At 42.6% G+C, this 12,192-nt stretch overlaps 1 protein-coding gene across 1 annotated transcript; it reads left to right on the forward strand.

Moving 5' to 3' along the window:
- Positions 1-420: 420 nt before the first annotated feature.
- On the forward strand, positions 421-1,968 carry LOC122531673. The gene has a single exon (XM_043659776.1). It carries the CDS (start codon positions 691-693, stop codon positions 1,966-1,968), a length of 1,278 nt encoding a protein of 425 aa, XP_043515711.1. The 5' UTR covers positions 421-690.
- Positions 1,969-12,192: the final 10,224 nt, after the last annotated feature.

Genomic DNA, 12,192 nt, shown 5'->3' on the forward strand with positions numbered 1-12,192 from the left:
AGATGCGGAGAAAAAGTGTTTCTGTCGCTTCTAGTTAGCACGCGACCGTTCGAAATTCGTGGCTAACTGCACGTCGTGGAAAAGAACCACGTCGGTGAGACGGTGGCCTCGCGATTCGTCGAATATCGCAAGCATGCGCTCGCCATTGGGAAGAGGGAGACAGTCGGCCAAGGAGAGGGAGAGAGAGGAGAGGGTTGCTCGCAAGTGAGCAGCACGTGCGTAACAGTCATCCTGGCGCACTCGCCAGGACTGCTTCTTCCTTTTCAAACAATCTTTTTTTTAACATTGACGCTCGAACCTCTGATCTCTACGAAGCACGATCACCGTTCTCGCGTGCTCTTTGTTTCCCGAATGACAAAGAATCGCGTGTACGCGCGTGTTTCGACTCTCGACGATCCTCCGATGGAAAGTTCTGTGAAATCGCGCGTTGTACCACGTTGAAAAATGCAGTCGTTTCGCGAGAATCGTCAGTGCTCAGACAATAGCGGCCTCCGGAGGGAATCTGTACGCGACGAGGAAATCCCTTTGGACATTTTCTCGCGGATTGGGTCAATGATCGATCAAGATGAAGCTGGGATCTGCACGGTTAAGCTCGATTATCGTGGAGCAAAGACGTTGGTCGTGTCGTCGATCGATCGGATTCCGTTGACGCTCGATTCGTAGACGATTCGATGTGGGACCGTTCGGGAGATGACAGTGCGCGAGGAGGACCGGAAGAACATGAGACACAGCAGCTCGTGGCCGGATCGGGCGCCACAGACGGTGAAAGTGCGCGTGGATCCGTTGTCGCGCGCCTTCACGATCATCCCGACGATTCGCGTCGAGAGCTTGCACCCCACCTCGTTACTCGACACCGACTGGATCGACGAGATCATATTCCTGGATCATGGCGGTTCGACGTCCGTCCAGACGAAACGACGATTCGTGGGCGACACCAGGCGCATCGAGCCGTACGGACGCGGTGAATTAGGGGAAACTTTCGAACTACGCGCCCTGGTACCTGACGTTATGAATAGAAGTTGCGGAAGAACTGTCGCCGAGGATGGGGAAAGGGACGAGAAGGGTCGTAAAAGCGAGTCGAAATTGCTCTCGGATCTCTTATCCGACGAAACTGCCGTGGACCCTCACCGAGACGGCGGAGATATATCCGAAACGACGAAATCCAACTTCTGTCTGGCTGACGAGGAACGTGACTCGATGCCGCATCGCCGTAGAAACGGTGATACCAATAAGTCAAACTTCGAATTGGAATCCTCCGCCGGACAAAACGATAACACTCAGGATGAATCGTCCAGGACGAACGCGGAATTCAAACACGAGGATCCTCTGCCTCTGGAAACCATCGTGAAAATCGAGACGCCGGAACACGGTCGATCAGTCGGGAAGGAAACGTACCAATCCCGCCGAGAGTCCATACGGAGAAAGACGCCGACCCCTCAAATCGAAATAGTGGACTACGACGACATAACGAGGCGGACGCAGCACGCTTGCCCGAAATGCACGTCGGAGGGCCAGCTTCTGGAACGCGTGGATCCGTTTCGTTCGCCGGTCTCGAGCAGGAAGAGCATGGCCGGCCGGTGTCAGGACGAAGAGCCGGAAACGGCCCGTAAATATTCCCCGGCGGAGGTGAAAACGAGGAACAGCTGGCGTAGGCTAAGGACGAGCGGTCTAATTGGAGGCGCCAAGAACAAAGAGAAGGAGAGGAACGCGCGTAAGAGGAACGGGAACCCGGCGTGCAGCAGGCCGTGCAACGACGTGAGAAAAGAGGCCACCCTGAGGAGGCACTACTACCCGGAGGGAGGCTGGGGCTACGTGATCGTGACCTGTTCGGCGCTCGTTCATTTCCTCAGCATCGGTTTGCAGCTCGCGGCGCCTGGCAGTTGGCACCTAACCGCTCAGCTGAAGTTCCATCAGCCCGCCCTTCACAGCGCAGGTAGGATATCTCTTTTTCTCGGCCACGCTAGGTAGAAAACCACGTGGCGAGCCAGTTGAATTTTCGATCGATCATTCACGGTTCACATCTGTGTTCGTGAACCGTGTCTGCTGAATTTAATCTTCTCGGTGAATCCTCGAAACGGTACCATCGACATATGCGGCATTACGATGATTCGCGTGCTACTGGCTGTCGCAAAATTGAGTAACAGACTGAACAGTATTAACATGCTGTTGACCGATCACGAGTTAATTCGTGTTTCTTGCACTTGCATTAGGTATTTTAATTTTCGACACTCGGGACAATGCAGGACATTGTGAAATATTTCTTTTCGTCGTGTTAAAAAAAAAAAATATATTACTTTTACTGATATTTATGTAGGCTTTTATCGCAATTGTCAGTGTTGCAAAAACTTCAATCATGACGAATCGTGACGGTGAAAAACTTTTCAATGAATTAATATGCAAGACGGTTTATCTGATTGTCCGAGTGATTTTGAAATATATTGTGCAGTGATGTGGAAATTTATAGTTTATCGGAAGACAGTTATGAAAGTTTGTTTAAATTCTTTCACATTCATATTCAATGACGAAATAATAACCGGTAACGTGAGATAGCTTCTGCGTAAAATTGACGATCAACAATGTGTTAAGGCCCTTGTACTATTATTTAAGTCACTAACAATAAATAACAAAAGTTGTTCGCGTGTTGGTCCATATAGCTCTTCGGCCATTAATTCGGCTCGAATTTGTTCGACCGTACACGCCTCGCATTGTCAAATATTATGTTAGAAACGTTCAACTTTCTGTTGCTTTTCTGACTGGCCTGATACTTTTATAACAAGTAGTTGTCTCTATATATTTTCAGATCAGTAGTTTATTATTTTTCACCCACCAAATCCATTGCTTCCTATCAAGATCTATCAAATAATTATCTACAATCATGAATTTGTCGACACATTTCTCACTCTAGTAAACATTAAACATTCAAAGGAATGTCCAACGGAAATATAAACTAGACCATGATTCAGAGTGGAAGAATGTTTGATATAATTTGATAAGAAAAATTTAGAGTGTGTATGTCTCTTTTGTATATATTGATAGGCATGCGAGGGCGTATATATTCGTCTTTCGTAGTCAAAGTGTTTGTAGTCGATCTGTTGCTCGCAGTCAATCATCTTACAATATTTTGGATTTCGTTTCTGTCACGCTTTTTACGTTGTTTCTACCGTTTCTTTTGGAGAATCGTGTCAGGTTAATTAATCGAACGTTGCTTGACCGAGTCGTTTATCTTGAACGGAAGTTGGAATCGAGGACTGTTGAAATCAACCGCGTGAATACGGGAGCCGGGTAATCGATTGATTGTGCTAAGTGAAAACCTTGTTCCAAGATACGATCGAGCGACGAGATACGTTCATAAATCAAATGGTTTTTACGCGATCGTGTCTTCTTTTTCTTCTATTTTTTTTTTTTTTTTTGTCACGATCCGAGTCGGCGCCAATGATCGCCGCTGATCGTTATACGCTCTCTCTTTTGAGAAAGAGAGAGAGAGAGAGAGAGAGAGAGAGAGAGAGAGAGAAAGAGATTAATGAGAAATTATCCTTTGAGGCGTTCGCGATAAGAAATGCCGACAGGTGCTCAGTGTCGAACCGGTGTTCGAATGGGTTACGTTGTTCCTCGCGTGGGCAATTTCAGATACGTTGAGTCACGTTGAATTAAAATCACGCCCAAGTATCGTCGAGCAAAGTTTAAAGTTAAAATTCAAGGATCGAAACGAACTTCGAGTTGAAACTCATAAAGATTGCGATCTTTTACTTGAGAGTCGTGTACGAATTTCCGTACGTCCGGACGAAACGAAACGGAGACTTTAAAAACCGTATTGTACCTTTTATTAAACTCGAATTAAGAGAGGAATAACGATGGTATAAAGTATCTCTTACGTCCGTCCAATCAACCGTCCCAGAAACCCCGTTTCAATAATCATGAATCAACTATTACGAACGATCGTTTGTTCTCGCACGCTCTTTTCCCTCCAGATCCATTTAAATACCAACTCGCTGGCTCAGCAGCAGGTTGTTCCATAGTTGGTCCCCACTATCGGAGATTCGCGCAATGAATTGCCGCCAGTGGCCAATAATTCGACCGTGTAATCAACTTATCTCTCGACACTCTGCTCCGAAACGAAGATACGAGACACCGAGCCGTATCAGCTTACTCAAGGCGATTCTCGTATTGCGAAAAAAAAAGAAATATATATATATATATATATACACATATATTGTAGCTTCGTTTTTTAGGTTTCTCGATTCTGCCGCGCATGCAAATGAAACGTTTCACTTCGTTAACGACATACGGTATTTCAGACGGTGAGATTACGTGTCCGATTGCGCGAATATTGGCCGATATACAGCAATAAAATCGGCAGGAGGAGAAAAAAGGGAACAAAAATAAGGAAGAAAAACGGAAAACAAATTCTTACAGTATTTTCTGAAAGCGAGACCGAGCGTGGTGTAGCTGTGTGTTTCGATCGTTGTAAACGATCGCGTGTAACCGCGATGGCGGGGGCTGTTTAATTTATCCGACGCGAGAACGTATAGCAACTGACTGCGGAGTCAGAGGAGAGGAAAAATTAGGACGTTGGTATCGACAGTCTGGACGCGTCGCCAGAGTCTCACGTACTTGTTTCACGCGTGCGAGGCATCGCGATGCACTCGCGAAGGACCGATGAACCTCCTTTCGAGGGACGAGCATTAATTTGTTCGCTCTCGACAGGTGAAACGTAACCTTTCGTGCGAGCACGTGGGCCAGTTCGAAATGGTCCGTGTCGGCGAGACGATCGCGAAACGTGAAACGTGAAGCTCGGAGAAGAAGAACCGTGAAAGAGTCGATCGAAGTCATGACGACCTAAACGCAAGTTCTTTCTTCGCAACGAATGACCAAGTTTTCTATTTGTGTAAATTTTGAAATCTCGTCTGTCAACGAGAAGAAGAAAAGACAAGGAAACGCTAAACATAATCCAAGTAAACGAAACATTTGTCAGTCAGACTTGGAGAGATATTAATTTTTCTCACCATCTCGTCCCAAGATTAGATCTTCGGCGAATGTAAAAATCGAAACACGAATTCCGCCCCGAAGGGTAGTACAGCATACGGTATAGCGCACGATTTATCGATCACCTAATTTCCATCGCGAAAAACCCGCTCTCGACATGGACGCAGGGGTCAGTTCGTCGAACAGTTCTTCGAACAGCGATACGTATCGCAGGCGCCGCGATTCTTACAGCGCCGCGATGACCAACGAGAATCCGACTGCCGGCGAATCTTCTGAAAGCAGTCGTCGCGCGGAAACTCCGGTAAAATCTCAGCAGTTGGTCGCTCAAAGGAGGCCAAAATTACCCGACAATTTCAGCCTAGAGTCAGAGTGTTGGTCCATAGAAAGTTCCGTGTTAAAACGAGAGCTAACTAGAACACCGTCGACGGACACCAGTAGGTCCTGGAACGAGAGCATCGAGATGTCAGAGATCTTTACGTCGCATCCGGAATTATGGGGCAGATTGGCCAGATGTCGTTGCTTTATCGCGGCGAAACTGTCCATTTCGTCCAACTGTCAGTGTCAGTGTCGTTGCCAGTGTTGGTGCAGCCAGTGTCAGTACCATCGTCGCAAGTTGTCCAGCTGTTCCAGCCGAGATCACACGTTCCTGGCCGGTAACAAAAGAAAGGACTCCAGTTATTCGGTGTCCACTTGCCAGAGCATCCTTCCGCCTTCTTCCGGCAGGAATTCCGTCGCCAGTCTCTGCCACGAGATCAAGGAGGAGGCGAGCTCGGAGACTCGACTCGTCGGCGAGGTGATCCAACGTCGGCACTCGGATCAAACGCAGTCGTCACGCGGCTGCAAGATCGGCCGCGTGGATAATCGCCGATTCTCTGAACAAACGCTCGCTAGATGCTCGATCGACCGCGCTAGAACCTGTCCGCGCTCTTTCTTGGAGAAGACCGCCGGAATTAGCGAGCCTTGGTCGCGGTTGCGCAACGAGAGTCGCGAGACCGATCCGTTGAAAGAAACGTCGCCCGAGGGAAACACCGAGAGATCAGGGCAGAAAAAGAGGAAGAAGGACGAGGGCCTCAGGGACGCAGCGTCGAACGAACGTCGAAGGAGCAGCGTGAGCATCACGCCGAAAATGATGAGGAGACGATTCTCCGAGCAACTGATTCTCGAAGGTGGACTGGGTAGTATTCCCGATTACGAGGATCTGCTGGAGGAGCCGGAGGAAGGTGACGAGTCTCTCACCGCGGCGAACGCTCGCAAGAAGATCACTATCAAGAGACATTATTACCCCGAGGGTGGCTGGGGGCGCGTGATCGTATTAGTCGCGATTTTGGTGCAACTGATCTGCCACGGGATGCAGCTTGGATCCGGTGTATTGCTGTCTTCGACCATCCGACAGTTTCGGTGTAGCGTGGAGCACGCAGGTAGGAATTCAAGGAATTAACGTGGAAACGTTTTAGGAATTATACGTCGCTGCCTGTTACCGATCGTATTTCTGGAATTAAAGTTGGCGAGGTACCAAAGAGTTGCCGTCGTTTCAAAATTTTAACAGCTTTGTAGAAAGATACCTCGCTCTTTCTTTCTGAAAGTATACGATAGTAATAGCAGGTTCTCGTTACGCGAATAATCTGTATGTGTGTGTGTGTGTGTGTGTGTGTGTGTGTGTGTGTGTGTACATCTATCGGATTATGCCTTTTCTTTCTGCACCGTCTAATAAGCTTACGGCGAGCAGGTTTCTCGCGTGTATGATATTCTCCGGTAATTTCTTCTTCGTCGTGTAGACCCTTAGATCGTATATATCACCAACGGACTTACAAACAAGCGCTGAAGCGTTTCGCATTGAAATTCATTCCATCTTTGTTAGTTTCCCCTTGGCATTCCCTCGAAACGTTACACAATTCGTCGACATACGAATAACGAAGAAATGAAATATACCTCGACAATCAAATTCTCGCTTTTCGTTCAACCGAAATCCAATTTAACTCCCGGAACTTAACTTTCCGGGAGTAATTATACAAATATACGCGAGTCCGCTGCACAGGCACCGGAAAGATGAATCTGCGTGTATCTGCTCCGCGCGGTAATGGCCGAGCCAGGGCTCGATAAGAAGCGAAACTTTTCACTGGGACGAGGAAGTTCAGAGGCGAGATACGCGCGCAACGTGTACGCGATTCCATACACCTGCACGGCAACTGTCGTCTCGGCGAACGGTACTTACCTACCGTAACTTGCACTCGCGGCTTGCACGAGTTCTGTTCTATATTGCACACGAGCGTGCACTCTTAACCTACATGAGTTTGCGCGACGCGATGCACGTGCGATCCCGTCGGAACGTTGGATCTCCGTCGATTCGCGTCTCTCTCGTTCTCTGTCTCTCGAGGGAGAAAGAAGGTTATATCCAACGTTAGGACATTCTATTCAGTTAGGTAACCTCTCTCTCCTTTCGTCTCAAATGGACTCTCGTTAAAGATTACAAGGCACTCGCGAGCCGCTTACACTGTACCTACTTATTTGTTGGGACGTCGCGTCGTGTCGAGTCGAGTCGCGTCGCGTCGCGCGGTGAGCAGAATGTTAAAGCAAGATATCATTAGGCAACGAGCAAAAAGCAACACCGATGTTTCAGCTAAAGTGGACATAGCTATGAGGCGCCGTTTTGAAAAAGTCGGCGCTAATATTCTCCCCGCTTCTTCAGGGCGGAGCGGACGGTCTTTCATTACGAGTTTGGAATTGTGTGTCATTTTTAAATGCATCGTGGACTAAGATAAACTATGCTAACCGAGGGGAACATGAATCACTCAAATTGCCGATCGAAGATTTTAAAGTATTGCAACGAGGAGGCAGTGGGAATTAATATGTGATGGATGATACGTAGTTGATTTGTAAGCTTTTGCCTGCACACAGGGAAAATCATGTCAAAAATTCGGATAAACGTTCGCGATACTCTTTGCACCTTGGGGATACGAAAAATTGGAGAGAACAGATTAAGAGGATCGAAGAAAATTTAATGTATTATATTTTTCGATATTTATAGCGCCGCTGTAAAAATTGTGATTTCGAGATTTAAAGTACTCTAAAGAATATATTTTCTCAGTATTATTGATTTTTTGGCATAATTCTGGAGAAAAGTTTGATTTAATATTTGCATAAAATCTGAAGCAAGTAGCCTCATCGAGACTAAATGATGTTTTTGTGGTAATATAGCGCACTCTACTTTGCAGATGACAATAATCTCTGGACGAATTTCATAAATCTCGCATGTAAAGAAATTAATTAACAAATTGAAATTAATTAAGTGAAATTATGTAATGAATTATAGTATTCCACATAGTACACATACTAAATCTAAAATCTAAACCTAGACCTGAAAATTCAATTAAACTTTAAATTACAGTATTATGAATAGTACACTACTTACAATTAGTTACGATGATATCTTATTTAAATATTCTAGTATTACTTAGTATACTACTCTATTTCTTATTAATTAATCATATTAAGTACCTATTTAACTTTGCTTTGTAACTCTACCTAACCAAAGATTTAACTTAATTATATTATTAAGTATATTCCTCTTACGAATTTAACTTTAAAAAGATCCTACCTACTCGAAGATCTAACTTAACTTATCTAGAAAAAATTTGAAGATTTTCATTAATTCTACTTATATCAATATTAAAATATAACAAACGCGAAATCTAGATTACTTTGCAATTTTGATTAATTTTTTTTCAACAACTCGTGATTAATTTTTCGAAACAAACTAATGAAAATCGCCTGTTACCCAAAAATATGATGCGTCGACCAAAAAGAAAAATTCTTCATACTACAAAAATACTAAAAGCGAACATAGTGATAAAATAATAACCAGAATGACTTGCTCTGGATAGATTTTCCACCCAGAGGATGAAAAGCCATTTGTTGCAGCCCTCTTCTATGGCAATTTGCCCTCTTCTTCCTTCAGGCGTAATGCCTGAGACTGAAACTTAAATCTCGAGGCTTTCTAACCGCCGAAATCAAAAATAACTTGCAAAGATCAAATAAAAATCAAAAATAACTTGCAAAGATCAAATAAAAAGATATAGCCAATCACACATGGATAATACTATAATTGATCATACTGATTCGAGCAATAAACGTTTCGCCTAGCTTTAACTCGCGAAAATTCGAAAAATCGATGGGTCGATCGAAAAGTCGAGAGACTTCCACCTTCACTGTCGATCTTTCAAATTGCATTTTTTCTGAAACAAGTTGGACACGCGACAATCATTCACACCAGAAAGTATACTACCTATCTAGCGCTATATTTAAAAAATGGCAAACACATTCGCTTCACGGTTCTCACAAATACATTCGGGCGCAAACCAACACTAGAGAGAACGTCCTAGGACGCCTCCGGCACCCAGGTGTCTCGCACTCTAATTTATGTACCATTTTTTCTTGAAATCGATTGGCAAACGCTGGCGTCCATTGCGTAAAATGCGATTAAAATACGTATGTATATGATCCGAATTTAATTAGGTTTCAATTTAAATTTTAATTGAATAATTATAATCGGACTGCATAATTCAGCAGCGCAGTACAATTTTAGCCATACTGTTTGTAAAATTTATTATACCGCTCTGAATAATAACAAAACCGATGCATTTTCGCAACCTAACCACACATATATACAAACACAATGTGAAAAATATGTCATGCACGATATACTAATCAAGCATTGTAAATCACTGAGAAATTATCAAGGTTATAAACTACGGTCATCGTGTTCATTGCCTCTCTTTTTCTCTCTCTTGGGAACGTGAATGAGATCCTGGCAATGAAAACGGAAAGAGTTAAATGTGAAAATCCTGAGCTAAAACGATGATTAACGTGTCTAACGAGCTGATCATTTTATTTTAATTTTCCATTTTTGGAGTTTATATTCATGATTTAATAAATTACCGAGGTTTTGTAACGAATATATGTATTGAAAAGGAAAATAAGATTTAATGCAATTTAATATAAAAATAATATATAAATTAATAAATAAAATAATATATAATATAAAAATAATATAAAAATTCAAGGAATGGTAATAGACTTAAAGGGAGATACTGGTAAAAATATCCTCAGGCAGCAAGTTCTATTGAAATTGTATTGAATATGGAAATCAAATAATAAAATGTTTCATATTACTACATGTATCATATGCAATTTGAATTTACAAAACAATGAAGTCGAATGGTATCCGACAATACACATCCACTTACAATTAGTCAAATATTCATACTATGTTATTCACATTAAATCTTGATATTGTAATGCAATATCAATATGATATTGATATTAATTGTTACTGTATTATTTCTAACATTGAAAAGCCCGATATGCAAGAAAATCTATCTTGGACCAATAAATAAAACGCAGAGGAAATGTTACTATATGCAGGTACAAAAAATATCTGCTCACCAAAAATGCTGCGTAATGCAACCAGTAACTCGTGTCGATTCGGATCTTTCATCCTACGACATGATTGAGCGACCAGAGGAACAAAAAAAAGCATGTGACTCACGGTTAGAAGAACGTTGTCGTCGACGTTGTTCTGGTCCAGGAGAAATGAGGATGAAATCCATCGTCAAATAGGAATCGTCGAATCCCAAGGAAGAAGTACAGAAATCTGTAACAGAACACAGAAATATTACAATCTATTTTTTTTTAAAAAGTGTCAACTATCTGAAAATATTGAGAATGAAACGACAATCAAATATCGTTCGAATTACTAGTAAATGTTATCACGGAAAAGACAATCAAATGGAAGAAGATAATTTTAATAACATTCGATAAATTATTGATAAGAAACGTACGTCAATTAAACGTAATTAGCGTAGTAAATGAAAGAATAATAGAATAGAAAGAACGATGAAAGTATTGTAGTTAGATGTGTATAGATGTTACGAAAGGAGATACGTCTTAACCTCTCAATTTTCAGCAATAGACTGACCTCTCGCGCAACAGGTCGCGTCGTCAAATAATCGTCGTCAGTGGGGTGAGGGCTCGAGCACGCACGGACAGGTTTAGGTTATGTGATTCTTCGAAACAATGCGTCCTTCGAAATTGTTTACAACAGTGAGCACCTCGTACAAGATAAACATCTTGTACGTATGTATGTACATCTGCGAACGTTTATTTCACTTAGTTATTCATTCACTTGTTTCACGATTTCACTGCACAGGATTACCGAGTTCTACCGAAAAACTGGATTGCACGTATGTGATAACTCTTTTAAACAATGCACACTGATCTAATCGTAGACGTATTCGACAATGCAAGAATAAATCGACGACTATTGATTATGATCTTTCTTGATGATGCTTTACAATTTCTGAATAGTTTTCTTCTTACTGTTCTTCCCGCGAAAAATGTTTACTCGTAGTTCGTTCCAGAGGGCATAAGAAGCACTCTGATTTTTTTTAAAGGTCGGTATTTCAGAACACGAAGTCTATACGTAATCTTGTTCAGTGACGAACTGTGCGTCGCTGTGTTAGTGATATTCTGAGGGACTTCTACCTTACCAACCATCGATATGTTACGCCTAAAAGGCAAGTGGGATATTCGAAATTCCTAGAAAATATCAGAGTGATTCCAGAGAAAAATTTTAATGACAGATACAACAAAAATCCAAAGGATTTTAATTTCTAAAAATACTTCGTCAATTTCTAGTAAATTAAAATGAAAATGTAATTGGAGAACAAAGAAGACATTTAATTCCCTTTCGACCAATAAATCTTAACATAAAAGAAGGTACCTAAAAAAATGAACATCGAAATATGTCATCAACCTTTATCTATTTATATATTAATTTATTCATTCGATCATACAGTCTTGCAAATAATATATACCCGACGTCTCAATTAACAATTATGCATGTATAAAACACGACAGACAATCTCCCTGACAAAAATTCCAAGAGAAGAAAGCAAAAATCTCGATGAACGATAACTTTGACAACGCAGACAAAAATAAAAGTCGGCTTTCGGAAAGCTGAAGAGAAATTATTAAAATAGGAAGCTTTATCTTATCGACGTCGTCTGGCGAGTCTCGTCGGGGAAAGCGACAGGAAAATACGGATTGTTTCAGTGCGACGTCGGCACCACGACGAAATCCGTAAGAAGCGATTGCCTGTGGAAGCGAGGGACCGCTATCAGCTAGAAAGAAAGGATAATTCCACGTAGCAAT

This window comes from Frieseomelitta varia, unplaced genomic scaffold, assembly GCF_011392965.1.
Source record: "Frieseomelitta varia isolate USP_RPSP 00005682 unplaced genomic scaffold, Fvar_1.2 scaffold_411, whole genome shotgun sequence".
NCBI lineage: Eukaryota > Metazoa > Arthropoda > Insecta > Hymenoptera > Apidae > Frieseomelitta > Frieseomelitta varia.

What these genes read in the sequence shown, in the direction of transcription:
- LOC122531673 (XM_043659776.1), top strand. Translation starts at nt 691, where the DNA reads ATGACAGTGCGCGAGGAGGACCGGAAGAACATGAGACACAGCAGCTCG.